Source organism: Lygodium microphyllum, chromosome 7, assembly GCF_053477565.2.
Source record: "Lygodium microphyllum isolate KBCC chromosome 7, Lygodium_microphyllum_v1.1.10, whole genome shotgun sequence".
Lineage (NCBI taxonomy): Eukaryota > Viridiplantae > Streptophyta > Polypodiopsida > Schizaeales > Lygodiaceae > Lygodium > Lygodium microphyllum.
Window position 1 is genome coordinate 54,465,932 of NC_141141.1, and position 22,423 is coordinate 54,488,354.

The 22,423-nt window shown below is 44.9% G+C and overlaps 1 protein-coding gene across 5 annotated transcripts in view; it reads right to left on the reverse strand.

Annotated features, from left to right (window-relative positions):
* Positions 1–22,423, reverse strand: part of URH2 (uridine-ribohydrolase 2) — a 235,457-nt gene that overhangs the window by 101,150 nt on the left and 111,884 nt on the right. For all 5 annotated transcript variants that reach the window (XR_015691312.1, XM_087681375.1, XM_087681374.1 and 2 more), the window contains 3 exons: positions 15,583–15,642; positions 15,047–15,232; positions 14,825–14,929 (listed from right to left, as the gene is read on the reverse strand). Coding sequence is in view for 4 of the 5 variants with exons in the window: in XM_087681375.1 (XP_087537501.1) it covers positions 14,825–14,929; positions 15,047–15,232; positions 15,583–15,642 (351 nt within the window). In the remaining variant the exon portion in view is untranslated. The remainder of the gene's footprint in view (positions 1–14,824; positions 14,930–15,046; positions 15,233–15,582; positions 15,643–22,423) is intronic.

Consider the following 22,423-nt stretch of genomic DNA (forward strand, 5'->3'; position numbering starts at 1 on the left):
TGCTGCAAATTTTGTTTGAATGCTGAAATCTGATCAGCATGTGTTCCAGTGAGCAAAAGGTCATCAACATAAAGACATATAATCAGCATAGATCCCCCTTCTTTACATACGTAAAGGGTAGACTCAGATGAGCTGTTTAGAAACCCTTGACCAAGCAAGAAAGCATCTATTTTTGCATACCAAGCTCTAGGAGCTTGTTTCAAACCATATAGTGCCTTTTTGAGCTTGCATACCAAATGTTCTGAGCCTTCAACTCCAAAACCAATGGGCTGCTGTACATAAACTTCCTCCTGAAGTTCCCCATGTAAAAATGCAGTCTTGATATCTAGTTGATGCACTGTCCAACCATAATGTGCAGCCAAAGCAATCATAGACCTGATGGTCGTCATACGGGAGGTAGGAGCAAATGTCTCCTCATAGTCAATGCCCTTTTTCTGTGAGTAGCCTTTAGCTACAAGCCGTGCCTTGTATTCATCAATGGATCCATCTGCTTTCCTTTTCAGTTTGTAGACCCATTTCGTTCCAATGGCTTTCTTCCCAAATGGCAAGGACACCAAATCCCAAGTTTGATTCTTAGTAATAGAATCTAATTCAGCTTGCATTGCTGCTATCCAATGCACACTGTGTTGTGCATCCTCAAAACATTCAGGCTCTTCATTATCAAAAGTACTTGCTGCCATAACAAACTCCATGCTATGTGCTGAATCATGCAAACGAGTTTGCCTTCTAGTACGACCAGCCATGGGTGCATCCACAGGACTATCTTGCATAGCCTGCAAATACCATCTAGGTAACTGTCTAGGTTCCTGACTGTGTGCAAGCTCTTGCTGAATTTCAATTTCAGCATTATGCTGAATATTCCGATCAGCCAATGGCTGAATTTCTGCACTTTCCATAGGAGCAGCTGACTGAACATTAGGTTCATTTTCTGAAGCTCCAACTGAATCACCAAAAGTAATGGGCAGCAGCCCTTCAAAAACATCACGGGCAGCCTGATATGTGTCCAAACCAGCCAAGGATAATTCTGATTTTTCATCAAAAACAACATCCCTGCTGACAAAAAAACCTTCTTTGTAACGGGATCATAGAGTCTGTAGCCTTTGCTCTCATTGCTATATCCCATAAAAATGCACTTAACAGCCTTGTTGTCCAACTTTTTTCTAAGTACCTGTGGAATATGGGCATAGGCAAGACACCCAAAGGTATGAAAGTGACCAACAGAAGGTTTACGGCTGTTCCAAGCCTCAAAAGGTGTGATAGTCTTCAAGGCTTTGGTAGGGCATCTGTTCAAAATATGGCAAGCACACATGACTGCTTCCATCCAAAAACTATGAGGCAAGCTCTTTGCCTTCAGCATACATCTGGCCATCTCCATGAGTGACCGATTCTTCCTCTCTCCTACCCCATTCTACTGTGGAGTATAGGCAGTAGTGTACTGATGGACTATGCCTTTCTGCTTCAAAAAAGAATTCAGCATAGAGGACATGTATTCCCCCCCTCGGTCCAAACAGGGAGTCTTAATTTTGCATCCAAATTGATTTTCAACAAGTGCACTGAAAGCCAAAAATGCATCATACACTTCTCACTTCTTTTTCAAACAGTAGACCCAGCAAAAACGTGTAAAGTCATCAATGAATGTCACAAAATAGTAACAACCGCCCAATGACATTGTTTGCATAGACCCACAAACATCTGAATGCACCAACTGCAATCTGGTTGTTTCTCTGAAAGCAACATCACGGGGAAATGAGAACCGATGCATTTTCCCCAAAATGCATCCCTCGCATAAGTGCTCAGGAGGTCTCTCCAAGAGAGGTAAGCCATCCAGCATCTGAGTACGTTGCAAAAGCATCAAGCTGTCAAAGTTTACATGCCCCAAACGAGCATGCCATAACTCCGCCTGTATCATAGCAGGAGTAAGAGTGGATGTCAAGTATGCCGACTGATCTACAGAAAGAGCATCCAACTCATATAAACCATGACACAAAGATCCTGTCAAGACCAAAGTCATGCGTTCTTTATCTCTAACCATGCAACGGTCATCATCAAATGTGACTTGCAAACCACAACGTGCCAAAGAAGAAATAGAAAGCAAATTCTTCTTGATTCTAGGCACAAAAAAAACATCTGCGGAGAATAGAGCCATCAATGGCTGTGAGCTGAATCTCCCCAATACCACGAACAGGGTATGATGCATTATTGGCACACTGTACAGATTTCCCAACAGGAGGTACACTAACTGAAGCAAACAGATCTCCGCGAGATGTAATATGTCTAGAAGCACCACTGTCAAAGAACCAAGTGTCAGCATCCTCTGTAGAGCTAAGTGCTCTATCGGCCCAAGAGATGTCATAACTGCAAATGTAAAAACAATAGTCCCTGTCCACAACAAAGGAGGCGGACTCACTAGCAATGGAAGGAGTAGTAGAAACAGACATTCCTGACTCCTTTTTCTCTTTGGCAATGTGCTTCCTGCACTCAGTGATATAGTGGCCTGGCTTCTTACAATAATGACATTTTCCTTTTTTAGCTTGCGTCCCCCCTTGTGTCTAATTCTGCGATGTGCCCGAAGTGCCAGAACTCTGTGGAGCATTTTTCACCTTGCTGTTTTTGCCTTTCTGTCTTGCCACAAAAGCCTGCTCAGAGACTATAGCATCCACACCACTATTTTTCCTTGTTTGCTCCTCCTCTAAAAGCAAACTAACTAGCTGAATAAAAGTGAGTGGATGCTCGGCAATCCTCATGGTGAGGTTCAATGCAGTATGAAAAGACAAGTATGAAGGAGGTAAGGAATTCAAGGTGGTGGATATCAACTGTGCATCCGAAAAGTACTCATCTACATTCATGAGCTGCTCCCTCAAGTCCTGAATCTTATTCAAGTGATCCTGTATAGAATCACCCTCATTCATCTTCAAAGTCTCTAACTCTTTCTTCAAGAAAGAGATCCGAGTCTCATTCTTTCCTGCAAACATATGCTCCAAAGTCAACCATGCATCTCGTGAAGAAGATGTTGAACGAATGTGAGGGATGATGGACCGCTGAACTGCCAAAGCACTCAGCGACGACGAGGCCTGTGCATCACGTCTATCCCAAGCTTTTTGAGCTACAGTTCTTGAAGGAAGTGGCTGAGGTGGAGCGGGCTGAGGTACCTGTTGTCCACGTGCTCCTTGAGGAGGAGGAGTAACGGGAGCTACAACTCCCGGTCAAGTTTCCTCTCCACTGACATAATCCCATAAATTCTTGACCACTAATACATTCTTCATCATGAATGACCATAGCGAATAATTGTTTCCGTCTAATCTCTCTTCCTTGGATACATACGTAAATACATCACCTCCCTGACTTGCCATGATGACAAATTGACAAATTTCCAAAGACAAATGAGCAATGTCAAAGCAGTAAGGACTGGAAATCTGCAAATTTCCAGAAATTGCAGCAAGCACACTTCTGCAATTAATGTGCAAGGGCGTACTCTCTCAAAAACTGTCTTTAATGCACGCTTCCCAAGGTGCAAACAGTGCTCAGCAACACTATAATATCAAAATCCCCAAAATTTTTGCCAAAAATTTATTCAAAACAATCTTTCTATGATTGTAACTGCAATTCATATGCAATTGTCCTCAAAATACATAAAAGCCCCAAAATTTCTTATGAATGCGCCCAGAAATTTGCAACGAATTTGTCCCACACTTGTATCCTGTTTGCTGTGCCTACTGCGTATGAACCTCCTCAACCAGAAATTTATTCTGAAATAAAGGGATTTTTTTTTTGTTAAAAAAAATACCTGACGTGGTCAGGGCGGACGATAGTCTAGTCGCTGGCAGTCGGAGCAGTCGCGCGGGTAGTGTAGCTGACGTGGACTGGGCAGACGGTCAAATGTCAGGTCGCAGTCTAACGGGGCAGTCGGGCGGGCGTTTTACGTGGACAAGGCGGACAGTCAACTCGCACGCAGATGACGTGGCGCTGCAATGTCGACGATGCGCCCAGGCGTGAGGGACCAGACCACCAGGGACTTGTCGCGGGAGGCGGACACGATTATGTCAGAGTCGATGATGGGGCAAGCGATGGAGGTAACCCAGTCGCTGTGGCGAGCTGACGAATAGGCCGGTGGAGCTGACGAGCAAGATGGGTGGACCTGACGAACAAGAGTAGGCAGACGAGCTGCGCGCTGGGCTGAATTGTCAGCTGGGGCAGAACTGGCGTGGGCTGCAGACTGTAGGCAGGTGGTGAGCTCAGAGCTGAGCTCTGATACCAAATGTAAGGATGGTAATAGGATCAAAATGCAGCTGAGAGTGCAGTAGACAGTGTGAGAGTGAGAGAGACAGAGTGAAGCACGACACCCAATCCAATAGACTGAAAGAGTGTAACAAGAAAGTACAAAGTACAACCCTTAAACCTTAGGGTTGTAGGGGGTGTTCACACCTGACACACACTAACTGCCCATAAGTGTGTAACATAAGCACATAAGCACATACAACAATAAGACTATAAGTCTGGGGGAAAAAACCTCTCCTACCAAGAGTAAAAAGTGCCCCAGTGTCCTACTGATCACCGACACTCCCATATGAGCATAGGCGTAAGTGAGGCATGAGTCAAATACCCAACAGAATAGTCCCGATTGGTTTCTTGATTCCGACTGTGAGGGGCTCGGTCACTCCCATGTCTTTGACTCGAGACTTGGTTTTTCGTTTAAATCTACTCCTACGCTTCTTTGCTCTTGATATGATCTGGTCTTTAGTCGACAGAGGAGGTTTAGCAAGGGGTTTTGGCACCCAAATCCATTGGTTACCTGCGTAATACCCTTGAGCACGTAGCAACGCTTTGGATATCCATCGCGGCATTGTGTTGATCCTCCATTAATGCCTTCGTCTATAAGGCTTGGGCTTCTTTTGGGATCTTCTACGATATTTGTAAGTCCAAAGCCCGTCCTTGGCATTGTCTCCTGACCTTCTTGTTTCAAGCATGGCCTCACTCACTGGTTCTCGTTGTTCGACCTATGCTTATATCAACTCTTCCAACAAGTCCTTGCTCTCGTTAGCACGCTTGACTGTTATGTCAACACCTTCCTTGCCTTTCCCTCGAGGTTCGATGAGGTCACCCTTGCTAAAGGTTGTGACAATCCTCACACCTAGTAGTGTCAAGTGTATCCTCTGTGCTACATAATCGGCCACCTCCAACACCAACTTCTACTACTACTCCAGGTCACCACCACCAGCCAAGACAGTTCTGACATCCACTTGGCTCTCGTCTTTGGCTCGTCTCGGATGTGACTGGTATATCTCATTATTTTATTCGAAAATCAGAGCTACAACAAAGGGCTTCTATAGAGAAAGGTGCATTTCTACTTTAACAAGTGCTTTTGGGTACAAATTGTAGAAATTTCTTGGAATTCGGGTCAAAAAGTTTGGGGCTTTTGCATGATTAGCAGACATTGACACATGTACTAAAGATTTAGTCTGAAATTGACTGAAATTTTGCACATTGGATAGTTAAACTTTGGGGCTTTTGCATTTTTCGTGCTATTGAGCATTTTTGTGCATTGGACAGCATGCTACTTGCTGAAATATGTGGAAATTTCAGCACATTGGAACAATAGTGATCAAGTGTGACATAGTTTTGTTAATTACAGCTTGGTGTTTGCTGTAATTTCTGAAAATTTGCAAATTTCTAGGTTAACCCTGCTTTGATTATTGCTTTTGTGCCTTTTCGAATAGTGACATTTATCATGGCTAATCAAGGACAGAGTGATGTATTCACTTATGTATCTAAAGAGCATAGATTGGACGGCAATAACTATTCTCTATGGTCCTTTATGATGAAAAACGTGCTCGTTGCTAAAAATCTTTGGGAGTGTATTATGTTGGGTATTTGACTCACGCCTTACTTACGCCTACGCTCATATGGGAGTGTCGGTGATCAGTAGGACACTAGGGCACTTTTTATTCTCGGTAGGAGAGGTTTTTTCCCCCAGACTTATGGTCTTATTGTCATATGTACTTATGTGCTTATGTTACACACATTTGGGCACTTAGTGTGTGTCGGGTGTGAACACCCCCCTACAACCCTAAGGTTTAAGGGTTGTACTTTGTACTTTCAGATTACACTCATTCAGTCTATTATCTTGGGTGTTGTGCTTCAACTCTGTCTCTCACTCTCACACTGTCTACTGAATCTCTGCTGTACCTTGATCCTCTGTTCTCACATTTGGTATCAGAGCGGTCCTCAGTCAGCAGCCAGCAGCCCCCGCCAGTTTTTCCCCCGTGTCGCCAGCTCCAGACCTGCCCAGTCCTGCCTGCGCCTGTCAGCCCGTCAGCGCGCAGCACCAGACGACTCCTCTGCCCTGCGCGCAGCTCCAATAGTCAGCTCGCAACACTGCCCTGCCTAGACGCCACCTGTACCTGCACGCGCCCTGCCCAGGCGTTGTTCCTCTGTGCGTAGCCTTTGCTCGAGTGTCCGCCTGCAGTCCGCCCGCCAGACGATCTACCACGCGCAGCCCGCCTGCCCGCCGTTTTGAAACGTCCACGTCAGCAGCTCGCGACTGTCATACAGTCCGCTCGTCAACGGACCCGTCACACACGACTGTCCTGCGCCGCCAAACTGCCCGCTGACTTAAAACTCCACGTCAGCTCTGCTCGCCACCTCGGCCGCCTGTCTGACCAGCACACGCCAGTCTACTCCACGTCAGGTAAAATTTTCAACAAATTTTTTTAATTTCAGCCCAGAACACAGTTCTGGAAGAGGAGGTTCACACGCGGCAAGCACATCACAGGTGTGATTTAAATTTCATGCAAATTTCTGGACTGGAACGTCAGAAATTTTGGGGCTTTTGTGTATTTTAAGGACAGTTGCATTTGAACTGCTGATATAGTCACAGAAAAACTGTTTTTGACAGAAATCTTGGCAAAAATTTTGGGGATTTTGAGATAACAGTGATGCAGTGCACTGTTTGCACCTTGGGAAGCGTGCATTAAAAGACAGTTTTCTGACAGAGTACGCCCTTGCACATTAATTGCAGAAACGTATTTGCTGCAATTTCTGGAAATTTGCAGATTTCCAATTAATACTGCTTTGACATTGCTCATTTTATCTTTGGAAATTTGTCATCATGGCAAATCAGGGAGGTGATGTATTTACGTATGTATCCAAGGAGGACAGACTGGACAGAAACAACTATTCCCTTTGGTCATTCATGATGAAGAATGTATTAGTGGCCAAGAATTTATGGGATTATGTCAGTGGAGAGGAAACTCGACCGGGAGTTGTAGCTCCCGTTACTCCTCCTCCCCAAGGCGCACGTGGACAACGGGGACCTCAGCCCGCTCCACCTCAGCAACTTCCACCAAGAACTGCAGCTCAAAAAGCTTGGGATACCCGTGATGCACAGGCCTTGTCGCTTATTGCTCTGGCAGTTCAGCGGTCCATCATACCTCATATCCGTTCGGCATCTTCTTCACGAGATGCATGGTTGACTTTGGAGCATATGTTTGCAGGAAAGAATGAGACTCGGATCTCTTTCTTGAAGAAAGAGTTGGAAACTCTGAAGATGCATGAAGGTGATTCTATGCAGGATCACTTAAACAAGATTCAGGACTTGAGGGAGCAGCTCATGAATGTAGATGAGTATTTTTCGGATGCACAGTTGATATCCACCACCTTGAATTCCTTACCTCCTTCGTACTTGTCTTTTCATACTGCATTGAACCTCACCATGAGGATTACTGAGCACCCACTCACTTTTATTCAACTGGTTAGCTTGCTTCTAGAGGAGGAGCAAACACGGAAAAATAGTGGTGTGGATGCTATAGTCTCTGAGCAGGCTTTTATGGCAAGACAGAAAGGCAAGAACAGCAAGGTGAAAAATGCTCCACAGAGTTCTAGCACTTCGGGCACATCGCAGAATCAGTCACAAGGGGGGACGCAAGCAAAGAAAGGAAAATGTCATTATTGTAAGAAGCCCGGCCACTATATCACTAAGTGCAGAAAGCGCATTGCCAAAGAGAAGAAGAAGAAGTCAGAAATGTCTGTTTTTACTACTCCTTCCACTGCTAGTGAGTCCGCGTCCTTTGTTGTGGACAGGGACTATTGTTTTTCAACTTGCAGTTATGACATCTCTTGGGCCGATAGAGCACTTAGCTCTACAGAGGATGCTGACACTTGGTTCTTTGACAGTGGTGCTTCTAGACATATCACATCTCGCAGAGATTTGTTTGCTTCAGTTAGTGCACCTCCCGTTGGGAAATCGGTACAGTGTGCCAATAATGCATCATACCCTGTTCGTGGTATTGGGGAGATTCAGCTCACAGCCATTGATGGCTCTATTCTCCGCCTGCAGGATGCTTTGTTTGTGCCTGGAATAAAGAAGAATTTGCTTTCTATTTCTTCTTTGGCACGTTGTGGTATGCAAGTCACCTTTGATGATGACCGTTGCATGGTTCGAGAAAAAGAATGCATGACTTTGGTCTTGACAGGATCTTTGTGTCATGGTTTATATGAGTTGGATGCTCTTTCAGTAGATCAGTCAACATACTTGACATCCACTCTTACTCCTGCTATGATACAGGCGGAGTTATGGCATGCTCGTTTAGGGCATGTAAACTTTGGCAGCTTGATGCTTTTACAGCGTACTCAGATGCTGGATGGCTTACCTCTCTTGGAGAGACCTCCTGAGCACTTATGCGAGGGATGCATTTTGGGGAAAATGCATCGGTTCTCATTTCCTCGTGATGTTGCTTTCAGAGCAATAACCAGATTGCAGTTGGTGCATTCAGATGTTTGTGGGCCTATGCAGACCATGTCATTGGGTGGTGGTTATTATTTTGTGACATTCATTGATGACTTCACACGTTTTTGCTGGGTCTATTGTTTGAAAAAGAAGTCAGAAGTGTATGATGTATTTTTGGCTTTCAGTGCACTTGTTGAAAACCAATCTAGATGCCACATTAAGACTCTCCGTTCGGACTGAGGGGGGGAATACATGTCCTCTATGCTGAATTCTTTTTTGCAGCAGAAGGGCATAGTACATCAGTATACTACAGCTTATACTCCACAGCAGAATGGGGTAGCAGAGAGGAAAAATCGGTCACTCATGGAGATGGCCAGATGTATGCTGAAGGCAAAGAGCTTGCCTCATAGTTTTTGGATGGAAGCAGTCATGTGTGCTTGCCATATTTTGAACAGATGTCCTACCAAAGTCTTGAAGACCATCACACCGTTTGAGGCTTGGAACAGCCGTAAACCTTCGGTTGGTCACTTTCGTACCTTTGGGTGTCTTGCCTATGCCCATATTCCACAGGTACTTAGAAGAAAATTGGACAACAAGGCTGTTAAGTGCATTTTTATGGGATATAGCAATGAGACCAAAGGCTACAGACTCTATGATCCCGTTACGAAGAAGGTTTTTGTCAACAAGGATGTTGTTTTTGATGAAAAATCAGAATTATCCTTGGCTGGTTTGGACACATATCAGGCTGCCCGTGATGTTTTTGAAGGGCTGCTACCCATTACTTTTGGTGATTCAGCTAGAGGTTCACAAAATGAACCTAATGTTCAGCCAGCTGCTCCTATGGAAAGTGCAGAAATTCAGCCATTGGCTGATCGGAATATTCAGCATCATGCTGAAACAAAAATTCAGCAAGAGCTTGCACACAGCCAGGATGCTAGACAGCTACCTAGATGGTATTTGCAGACTATGCAAGATAGTCCTTTGGATGCACCCATGGCTGGTCGTACTAGAAGGCAAACTCGTTTGCATGATTTAGCACATACCATGGAGTTTATTATGGCAGCAAGTACTTTTGATAATGAAGAGCCTAAATGTTATGAGGATGCACAACACAATGTGCATTGGATAGCAGCTATGCAAGCTGGATTAGATTCTATTACTAAGAATCAAACTTGGGATTTGGTGTCCTTGCCATTTGGGAAGAAAGCCATTGGAACGAAATGGGTCTACAAATTGAAAAGAAAAGCAGATGGATCCATTGATAAATACAAGGCACAGCTAGTAGCTAAAGGCTACGCACAGAAAAAGGGCATTGATTATGAGGAGACATTTGCTCCTACTTCCCGTATGACGACCATCAGGTCTATGATTGCTTTGGCTGCACATTATGGTTGGACAGTACATCAGCTAGATATCAAGACTGCATTTTTACATGGGGAACTTCAGGAGGAAGTTTATGTACAGCAGCCCATTGGTTTTGCAGTTGAAGGCTCAGAACATTTGGTACGCAAGCTCAAAAAGGCACTATATGGTTTAAAACAAGCTCCTAGAGCTTGGTATGAAAAGATAGATGCTTTCTTGCTTGGTCAGGGGTTTCTAAACAGCTCATCTGAGTCTACCCTTTACGTATGTAAAGAAGGGGGATCTATGCTGATTTTATGTCTTTATGTTGATGACCTTTTGCTCACTGGAACACATGCTGATCAGATTTCAGCATTCAAACAAAATTTGCAGCAAACTTTTGATATGTCTGACTTGGGAGTTTTGCATTACTACTTGGGCATCCAGTTCATACATAATGCTCGAGGTATTGGGTTATCACAGTCAAGGTATATTGGGCAGCTTCTTGAGAAATTTGGCTTACAGGATTGCAAGCCAGTTAGTACTCCCATGGAACCTGGACTGAAACTGTCATTACATGATGACAGTGATTTTTTTGATATACATACATATGCTCCTGCAGTTGGATGTCTTATCTATCTATGCAATACTAGGCCGGACATACAGTTTGCAGTTTCAGCTTTGAGCAGGTATATGCATCAGCCACGTATGTCACATTGGCAAGCTGTCAAGCGTGTTTTTCGCTACTTGCAGGGTACTCGTTCTCTTGGGTTGCTTTATGCCAAGGGGGACCACTGCATTTACATGCTTACAGTGATTCTGATTGGGCTGGTGATTATGATACACGTCACTCTACTAGTGGCAATTGTTTCTTTCTTGGCACTTCTTGCATTTCTTGGCTTAGCAAGAAACAATCCACTGTTGCCACATCATCATGTGAAGTTGAATACAAGGCAGCTTTCACTACCACAGTTGAATGCGTATGGCTTAGACGCTTGCTAGCTGATTTGGATGTATCTGTTACTGAGCCTACTCCATTGTTCACTGACAGTCAGAGTGCCATTGCAGTGGCACGGAACCCAGTGTTTCATGCTCGCACGAAACACATTGAGATTCACTATCACTTTGTCAGAGAGAGGCTACATGCAGGTAATATCAGCCTTGTCTATTGTCCTACCACCAGTAATGTGGCAGACATCTTCACCAAAGCTCTTCCTCGTGTCAAATTTGAAGCATTTCGCGATGCTTTAAATTTGATATCCTTTGGTGGCGGATGATCCTTGTACTCTTGATCACTCTTCACTCCAGGGGGGTTTGTTGGGTATTTGACTCACGCCTTACTGACGCCTACGCTCATATGGGAGTGTCGGTGATCAGTAGAACACTGGGGCACTTTTTACTCTCGGTAGGAGAGGTTTTTTCCCCCAGACTTATGGTCTTATTGTCGTATGTACTTACGTGCTTATGTTACACACATTTGGACACTTAGTGTGTGTCGGGTGTGAACACCCCCCTACAACCCTAAGGTTTAAGGGGGTTGTACCTTGTACTTTCAGATTACACTCATTCAGTCTATTATCTTGGGTGTCGTGCTTCAACTCTGTCTCTCACTCTCACACTGTCTACTGAATCTCTGCTGTACCTTGATCCTCTGTTCTCACATGTTACTAGTGAAAAAGTCCATCCTAGAGTTGTAGCTCCTGCAACTCCTCTCCCGAGGACATGGTCAAAGGCTAGCTCCAACTCAGCCACTACCCCAAAGAAAAGCTACACAGAAGGCTTGCGACACTTGGAATGCCCAAGCATTGTCACTTATTGCATTGGTAGTTTAGCGGTCCATAATCCCGCATATACGGTCAGTTACTTCATCACAAGTAGCATGGCTTACACTTGAGCAAATATTTGCTGAAAAAAATGAGACACATTTCTTTCTTGAAAAAGAAGCTTGAAAATGAGAAAATGGGCGAAGGTGATGCTATGCAGGATCATCTTAACAAAATCCAAGACTTAGGTGAGCAATTGATGAATGTAGATTAGTATTATTCTAATGCACAGATGATCTCTACTACTTTGAATTCCTTGCTACCTTCGTATTTGGCCTTTCACACGGCATTGAATCTCACAATGAGAATTTCTCCACAGCCACTTACCTTTCTTCAGTCGGTTAGTTTGCTACTAGAAGAAGAGCAAACAAGGAAGAACAATGGAGTGGATGTTGTAGCCTCAGAATAGGCTTTTATGGCAAGATAGAAGGGCAAGAACAGTCAATCTAGGAATGCTCCACAAAGTTCTGGAAATTCAAGCACTTCACAAAACAACAAGAAATAGGGGGGTACAGCGTACGCAAGCCAAGAAGGGCAAGTACCATTATTGTAAAAAGCTAGGTCACTACATCACAAAATGCAAGAAACACATTGCCAAGGAGAAAAAGAAGTCTGGGATGTTTATTTCCGATGCACCAGCGACTGCTACTACTACAAGGTCCACGTCAATTCTTATTGACAGTGACTATTGTTTTTATACTTGCAGTTATGATTCTTCTTGGGCAAATAGAGCATTCAGCTCTACAGAGGATGCTAGCACTTGGTTCTTTGACAGTAGTGCTTCTAAGCACATTACATCCAGCAGGGATTTGTTTACTTCTGTTATTGTAGCTCCAATTAGCAAATCTCTACAATGCGCCAACAATACATCTTATCCTGTTGGAAGTGTTGGAGACATTGTCTTGAAAGCCATTAATGGCTCTACTCTCTGTTTGCAAGATGCATTATATGTGCCAGGGATAAAGAAGAATTTATTGTCCATTTCTTCATTAGCAAAATGTGGAATGTAAGTCACATTTGATGATGACAAATGCATAGTCACGATAAGGAATTCTTGACTTTGGTATTAACTGGCACATTATGTCATGGACTCTATAAGTTAGATGCTCATTCGATTGATCAGTCAGTCTATTTGGCATCTACTATTACTCCTACTATGTCATAAGCAAAGTCATGGCATGCTTGCATGGGGCATGTTAACTATGGCAGTTTGATGCTTATGCAACATACTCAGATGTTAGATGGTTTACCTCTCTTGGAGAGACCTCCTGAGTATATTTGTGAGGGATGCATTTTGGGAGAATTTCTTCAGTTCTCTTTTCCTCGTGATATTACTTTTAAAGCAACACTCAGGTTGTAGATTGTGCATTCAGATGTATGTGGACCCATGCAGACAGTCATTGGGTGGATATTATCATTTTGTCGCCTTCATTGATGACTTTACTCGCTTTTGTTGGGTCTATTCATTGGTAAAAAAGTCTATGATGCATTTTTTTCTTTTACTACACTTGTGGAAAATCAATCTGGGTGTAAGATTAAGACTCTCCGTTCAAACCGAGTGGGGAAATACATATCTTCCTTGCTGAATAATTTTTTATAGCAAAATAGCATTGCACATCAATATACCATTGCATATGCTCCACAGCAAAATAGAGTTGCAAAAAGGAAAAATCTGTCACTCATGGAGATGACTAGATGTATACTGAAAGCTAAAAATTTACCATATGGTTTTTGGATGGAAGCAGTTATATATGCTTGCTACGTTTTGAATAGATGCCCTACTAAGGCATTGAAAATTTTAATGCCTTTTGAGGCTTGGAACAGCCATAAACCTTCAATTGGTCACTTTCATACTTTTGGGTGTCTCGCATATGCCCATATTCCCAATGTATTAAGAAAAAAGTTGGACAATTAAGGCTGTCAAGTGCACATTTGTGGGGTACAATAGTGAGAGCAAAGGGTACACATTGTACGATTCTGTTTCCAAGAAGTTTTTGTCAGTAAGGATGTAATTTTTTATTTTTGATGAAAAAGAAGTATTTGTATGATCTTTATATTCATTTGTTTGTAGAGTTGATCTCCACACATGTGATTGCACCAATGCTTTCTAACATATGCCCAGAGTGCACTACTCTTCTATAACAGTAGTTTCATGGGTCGCGAAAAAGAAGTGTGTGTACGGTCTTTATTGTCATTTGTTTGTGGAGTTGATCTTCACACACATGACTGCACCAATGCTTTCTAACACATCCCCATAGCACACTACTCTTATAAAGCAGTAGTTTCACGAAAAAGAAGTGTGCATATGGTCTTTATTGTCACTTGTTTGTAGAGTTGATCTTCACATATGTGACTGCACCAATAATTTTTAACATAGGTAGGTATTCCATACATGAACCAGATCCTATTTGCATCTTCATAGTGATATATCTTTCCACATCTATTTTCCTGGTTTGTGTGTCTTCATACTCACAGGTCTTTTCATGTCTTTATTTTGGATCATATAGTTGAGCCAGACATTTCTCCTACATAATTAGCCTTTCTGCTCTTACCAGAGAACCCTGATGAGAATGATTATAATATCACACCATAATGACATCATTATGCAAGTTGCAGCTATGTCTAAATAAGCCGTGTCCTCCACTGTACAATAGGTGCTTATTGTTTTCTCTTTCCACTTATGTTATCAAAATCTTATACTTCGTAGGACAAAAGTGTCACAAAACAGCTATTTAGTCACCATCCAAAACTATGGATACAGTTGTCCTAGCACAGTACGAAAACTGACTGCTTCAGGTAACATAACATGTCCACCTGTAAAGCCATACAGAAATCCGACAATCAAAGAGAACTAGTTCATACAAACTACTCACAAAGGTAAATCTGGTTGCAACTTTTTGTAAAAGAAATTCCTGCATTTTAGTTGAGAAAATCATACATTTGCTTCTGCAGCCGGATTCACATTTCCATTGACAAAGAATGCACCTCCCAAAACCACTATCTGTGACAGATTTTTTGCAAAGTTTGGGTCTGCCTTTATTGCCTGCACAACATGGAAAAATCAGTGAGTTCCCTAATAGGAACAAAGCCCTGTTAATGTTATTGAAGCTGAATGGCATCGTTATTAGTTAGCAATGAGAAAACAATCTCAAGACTATACCATGGCAATGTTTGTGAGAGGACCGAGGGCAACAATTGTGACTTCACCAACATTTTCACTTGCCATTTTGATGAGAAATTCCTTTGCACTCAAATTTATCGCTTTTCCTTTTGGGGTCGGTGGATTGGTGTTTCCCAATCCATCGTTTCCATGCACAAAATCAGCAATTCTTTGTTTTGGAACTTCCTGCTCAACATACAAAAAATGAGTTTTGTCAGAGCCTAATCAACCATTCAATCAAAATAACCTGCTTGCAAATTACAAGTTGAATGAAAAACAAACAAACTCTCAAACATGATTAGACATCACATAATCCAAAATCTAGCTTTTGGTTCCTGTGTGCCCTCTCTAGAGAATGTTGCAAGAGTATCTTAAGAAGTAATAACAAAGGTTCACATCTTGTATCATACTAGCGTTGTGGGAAATACCCAAAGAATTGATCGATATAGCATACTGAGTTTCATCATCTTAGTGGCATATTTATAAGACTCTGAGGCTGCATCCTACCTTTATTGAAAGAAAAAATAACAACATACCTTCAAAGACACAGCTGAACCTTCTGCAACCGGTACATCCTCCCTCCCCATCACCTCCAACTAGCAAAATTAAGAATGAAAATTTATCAAGAAAATTTAATAACAAGGTGAGCACAGGTTCTAGTATCCATGTAAGTTCTAAAGCTATATTTCATGATGTGGCCATAGAAAGGAGAGGCAACCTCAATTTGGCATTGCAGGCTATTCAGCAGCGAACTAAGTTGGAGGAAAAGTCCTTACCAAGAAAAGCTTTATGACATGCTCAAAACTACCATTTCTGAAGCTGCTGATGTGTAAGGTAGCTGCTATCAACATGCAACAGCCTCTGATGCCACAGAGGGTGATCCTCCATGGGCATATTTCAACACATTTACAACCATTAAGATGCATGATTTGAGAGCTCAAGAGAAAATCCACTTATATCTTGCATTGAAGTGAGTCATAGCGCTGAGCATTTAACACATACAATTTGACCAATCTAGCTGAGTAATCAACAAATGCATTCTGAAGATACATAAAACCATGCACCCCAAGCAGCTGCATGTAACAAGTAAATCATATCAATCCATTGCAACGATTCCATGTTAAGCATTTCAGAGTGATGAGAAGTGTTATCCCTTGGGCATGGGGAGTTATTGAAATCCCAACACGGGAAGGCATTATGATGCCATGGACATTGTTTAAGAGACTGCCACATCTACACACAATATCCTGATGATTGAGAGGCATAAAGACCTGCAAATTCATATATTTCATCCTGTAACATGCACTGTATGACCAGCATAAACCTTTTGATCATTACAAGCCACTACCAGCTGTAGTATCATGTCTAACAAACTTTGCTTTGATAGTCTTTGTTTGATGACCAAGGCAATACATGAACCATTTGTTTTCCAAAGTAAAGAGGACAATCTCTGGTTACATATTCCTTCTGAAAGGTGTACCTCATAGAAACCACGTAAAGCAAAGTATACACCTCCAATAAAGTTGTCACCAGTAAGGATTTAATTAGACTGAGTAACATCATTGGCTAATGTAGCTTCCCTGGAAAAAAGATAATGACTGCTATGTGTGGCATTTTTTAATTGGCTCAATAACCGCAGGTAATTTCATCTTGTGTTCAATTGAAGGAACCAGTTTTCCCCATGTTTGATGACTCTGCTAAAACTCCTCATGAAGAGCATCAAGGAGAGATTTCACATCAGAATCGGACATGTCTGTTTCAATAACAGTATCCACATTGCCTTTTGGGCTCCAAAGAGCAGACTATCTGAGTGTTGCTTGCTTCCAAAAAGGAGCAGCAGAGACTCTTGCACAGAGGAGAGAACCCAACACACTGATCGGCTGGCTAAAGAGAGCTGTTGGGCTCAGAATGTGCAAACCTGAAAGGACATCATGCAGGCTGTCAGAGCCTTGAACAAGCTGAAAGATGCCTTGCCTAGGCAGAAGGCAGTACTGTGCCTCTTTCTCACACTACCATTGCCTCTAGTCTACAGCAGAAGTGACAGGATTTGGCTACATGTCCCAAGTCCACAGGCCCACAAGCTCCTCTACAACATTGGTGAAGGCAAAGTGAAAGATGGTCTGTCACTTTAATACCCCCACAGTGAAGCTGCTATTGCATTTGTTGTGGATTACCATGACAAAGGATGCATGTTATCTTTCTTGGACCTGTACATCCAGCTTTTGTGGAAAGGTACCAAAGAATTGAGACTATTCAGATAAAGACTTCCACCTCGAAGGACTTTTTGTCTCAACACACAAATGTTTGGCCAAGCATGCCCAATACTTTATCAGACAAAGCAATTGCATAGAAAGCTTCAACCACTCTTTGGATCCTACATTGTAATGTTAACTGATTGGAAAAATTGCAACTTAGCATTCCAAAGAAAAATATGGTAGTTTAATAATTCTCCCATGGGAGCATAAGCATCCTGATGAGCACTGCCACTGCTGTTGAATTCAACATGCCATATCAGCCATCCCCCCAATCTCCACCCCTCACACTGAACATGCACTTCTTCCTCTGCCATTGCAGGTACCATCCTGCCTTAACATGAAGCCTGCTTCTCTCATTCTCCAGCCTCCCATGCAGCCTGCCACTCCAGCGTCTCACTCTCCTCTCCAACTACAGTGCCTGGTCTCAGCCCCTCACCCCCACCTGCCTCACACTGCATTCTCTCGCTCTAGTTTAAGGAACATTGTCGTATTTTAGCAGAATCTGCCACTCACCCGCTTTTCCCTGCACCACTTCTGCCCTTGGCCGTGCTGGCAGCAGGCGAACCCCTGCCTGCCCACCTGCACCATTCCCTCCATCCACCCTAGCCTACCTCTTCCCTGGCTGGCTAGGGTTACGAATGGAGCAATGGCCAAGGTGCACTTGGACATTAACTGATGACACAAGGCAAAGATCCCGCACCTTTGTATCCTTCTTCAAGCCTCGCAACAATGACAACTAACACTAGATCTGTGATCGAGTAGCCATTTGCTCAAGCCACCCAATACAGCCAAATCTCAGAGGCATGCCTCACAGCCTCTTCAAGGAGTACTCCATCAACACCCATGGTAGGAGTGGTGGAGTTAGTCCGTTCTTGCTTGGAGGAGGTGATGGGGCTCACTACTAACTTCTACAAATAGCTTCTTCCACACAAGGCGATCTCTGCTCGGGTGACACAGTGCAAACAGTAGGCATGGGAGTGCATCACATCCCTTGAAATAGGGGAGATGGGACGGTCCCTCCTTTCCCCTTTTACTAAGGTGGAGTTAGCCCAAGCTCTCGGGCAGAAATGCCTTGGAGAGGATGGCCTGTCAAGGGCCTTCTTCTTTGCATACTGAGAGCAAGTGACAGACCCCCTGCTATACAAGCATTTCAAGAGATCTTTAGTTCCAGTCAGACAACATGTTAGTAGGTATAGTTAGTCTCCTCCCCAAAGGAGGAGACCAATTGAAGCTGTCACAATGGTGGCCAATCACCTTGTTGTGATTTTCCTGTAAGGCACTGGCCAAGATGATGTCAGAAGTGGATGCAGCCCAACATGTCAATGAGGGCACCGGATCAAGTTGGAAAAAGATGACACCACTGGACACAGTGACGGAGATGGAGATGGAGTATGCAGCCAGCAGCCACTGTGAATGACAAAGAAGAATGCCAAACTCCAAGTGTGCACTTGATCTGTCCCAAAGTGGGACAAGCTATATGTAGACAAAATGCCCCTAAACTGGTGACCATCAATCAGGGTCACTAAATTTGGTAGTCGGCTCCTAAATCTAGCCAACCAGCAGCAATAAATGCTGAAAATGCTGACATGGCACAGGTGAAATGCCAACAGGGGCAAAGAGGGCACATCACAGTCTGTATGGACTGCACAAGCTGACCTGTGCCTTTTTCTTTTTGCCTAGTAAAATGTGGCTGATTATATCACTCAAAAAAAAAAAAAAACTAATTACAGCGGATTGCTCATGCTCAACAGACTACCTGGAGCTGATGCAAAGTCACAAATACAACATGTATACAAGCCTCTCAAGGCGGTCTGGGGGGAATGGGGGCAAGAAGCCATGGAGGGGGGGTGTATCACCATCTGGGACTGCCTACCTGCATCACAAAAAACAGGTCCTCGCCACCCAAGTGCACATGAAATGACAACGGAGCTCCTGACAAGCCCTGGACTCGCCCTTCACCAATCCCATTGGCCGTGGAGAGAGTGGATGATGGAGGTCCAAAGCTCTGCTAAGGTCCCATGTCCTGAAAGTCTCTCTCCGCTGAAAGCCTCCTAACACCGCGCCTTCCAAATATGCCAACCAGTAAGACTCCCTATGATCTCCCATACCTCAAAGCGGTCTGCTATGGACTCCAGTACCTGGCGGATGGATAGAGCCTCCAAACCGACCACTGCACACGACCCTGCCTCAATAATGAATATTGTGTCCTACATCCCCGCCTCATACAGAAGGTGACGGCCTTGGCTGACTGCCTGCCAGCAAAAAGCCCCCCATGAGATACATCCAAGGCTAGGTTCTATACGGCGATGCGGTGTGCTCCTCTCCACACAAGCTGTGCCACCTCACACGACCAAAGGCAATGCTTTGAGGTTTCTAGAGGCTGCTGTGTGCAGCGCCTACAACCTCCCTCCTTTTGCATCTGGGCTAGCCAACTTCGCATCGCCAAGCCTCCATGTGCCACCAGCCATAAGAAATGCGATACCCTCCTCGGCCTCCAACTATCCCATAGGCAGCGCCAGAAGGTCCGTCGCAAAGGCTCCCTGATGCTGTGCTCCGCCCAGTGCCTGCTACGTGACAGCGCCCAATCCATATCCTCCTGCATCAGTACGTGTGCAATGTACTCCAGGAACCTCAATGGCTTCTTGGCAATCACAATGGCCAGCCACAGCCACTCTCCCGGATCCCACTCCAGCTCATCAAGTGGCCTACACTCCCAGATCCAGAGACGCCACTCCCTGAGCTCCTACCAGAAGACAAAAGGGTCTAGCCACCATGTCTTCCCCTGAAGGCCAATCACCCGGATCCTCTTCCATGAAAGGACAGCTATCCCGTCATCCTGCTGCCCTCTGTCAAGAGCCAGACGTCCCCTCTCCTGTATGGTGAAGAAGGTCCTAGGTGGAGCGCCGCCCACTCTACCTGCCACCTGTAGGGGGATGCCTACTGGTGAAAACCTAGTGCCCCATACCTCCCTGGGCTCTATCAGCTCTCGTATCGGGGGCACTAGCCACTCCTGAGGTATTGCTGCATCTATCTCCCTTCTCCTCAACTCCGCTCCTCTCTGACAACCTGATACTTGCTACAGCACCTCCTCGTCCGCCATCCTGTACACCTCCCGCCGTGTCCTGATAGTACGAGCTGGGCCAGCCTCCCAACCAGCCCGCTCTATGTGGGGGCACTCACTAATCTGTGCCCCTTCTCGATCCCTGACCTGGGGGTTCCAGATCACCGGCTAACGATCTATCTCCTCCTGGCAGCTTGGGATGCTCTGGATTAGGACCTTGCGGAGGCCCTGCCACATGCGGACCAAGCTGCGTAGAAAAGGTGATCTGGGGGGGGTGATCTCGGCTGCCATGAAGATCCATCTCAAGGATAGCCTCCACTCACCACCAAGCCTCGGTCTATAATCCTAGAGACCCTCCTGCAATAGGACCTTCCAGGTCTGTCCTCCCGGTGTGAGGCTACAGACAACCAGCTTGCCCAAGAGGGCCTTGCTCTGATACTCTGGGTCTATGATCCCAAGCCCTCCCTCTGACCGATGTCGTATACCTTGGCCCCGGAATCCCTGGAGCCGTCTGACCCGCACCAAAGGAAGTTCTGTGCTAGGCGGCGAAGCGGCCCTACACAAGATGAGGAGAAGCACCAACACAAGGCGATGTACCAGGCTATCGCTAGGAGGACCCGGTTAACCACCAGGGCTTGGCCGACTAGTGAGAGGCGAACCATGCTCCAGTAGGTCAGCTTCCTCTGAATATTATCGAGGACTAGAAGAAATTGCTAGACTGCAGTGATGTCGAGTCCCACCTAGAACCCTAGGTACCGAACGGTGCCCTCTTCTCACCCATCTAAATCCCAGGTGGACGCCCCACTCCGTGCTAGAGTTCGGGTCTGTGAGAAAACCAACAAACTTTCGACAGTTGATTTTTGCTCCCGCTGCAAAACAGAACACCTCAAGAGCCAGTCTCACTCTCTCCATATAACTTCATTGTCCTCTATGTAGAGTGCAGTACCATCTGCATACTCTGAGTCTAACAACTCTATCTCCTCTCTCACTGGAAGTCGGAGTCCGCGTAATCCAGTCTAACAACTCTATCTCCACAAAGAGTAGGAACAGGTACAGGGCTAGGGGGCAACCCTGTCGGACCAATCTCTCCAATTGGAACTCCTCCCCTTGCCTACCACCTATGAGAACCCTGCTGGTGGCCAATCTATAAAGTGCAGAGACCCTGCGAATCCAAGCCTGGGGGAAACCCAACCTCACCATAGTGCCCTCTAAGAACTCTTAGTCCACCCTGTCATAAGCTTTCTCGAAATCCAAGAGTAGTACAGCCAGTTTCTGCCCACTATGCTAAGCCCACTCTCTCGCCTCAAAGAAGGTGAATACATTGTCAAGGATGCTCCTATCCTAGACAAAGCCTATCTGTGTGTCATGGATGATATTTGGAAGCATGCGGTGTAGTTGCCTACCAATCATCTTTGCCATTGCCTTATAGGTCACTGACAATAAGGTAATCGGTCTCCACTGGGAAAGCTCCAACCGTTCTCCCCCTTTGGGGAGAAGACTGATAAGGCTTGCCGAAAGGCTCCCTGGCATCTGTCTTGAAGTAAAAATCTCTTGAAGGGGCATCAGAAGGGGGTCCTTCACCACTTCCCAGTAGGTAGTGAAAAAGGCCTTAAAGAGGCCATCCTCGCTCGGGCATTTCTGCCCGTCTTGTGTATGGAAAGCCTCCTCTAGTTCCTTCTCTGTGAAGGGGGCTAGGAGGAAGCGTCCCATCTCCCCTGTGACAAGGGACGGGATGTGGTCCCAGACCTATTGCCTACTAGTTGAGGCTGTCTCCTGCTGGAAAAGGCGTCTATAGTAGTCGATGCCAATCTCCATCACCTCGTCTCGGCTAGAACGAGTGCTCCCATACTGATCTCTAAGGCTGCGTATCTGCTCTCCTGAGGTGTGAGGCTGGTGCATCTGGAAAAACTCCCTGCACATCGTGTCCCCCTTCCGCGCCCAGAAAGCTACTAAGGTGCGGAAAGAGAACTCTGAGGGCCTGTCCTCTAGACCAACAATGGCTGCTCATATGCGCACCTCTTGTGCATGGAGAGTGGGATCCCCTGGTACCTCCTATAATAA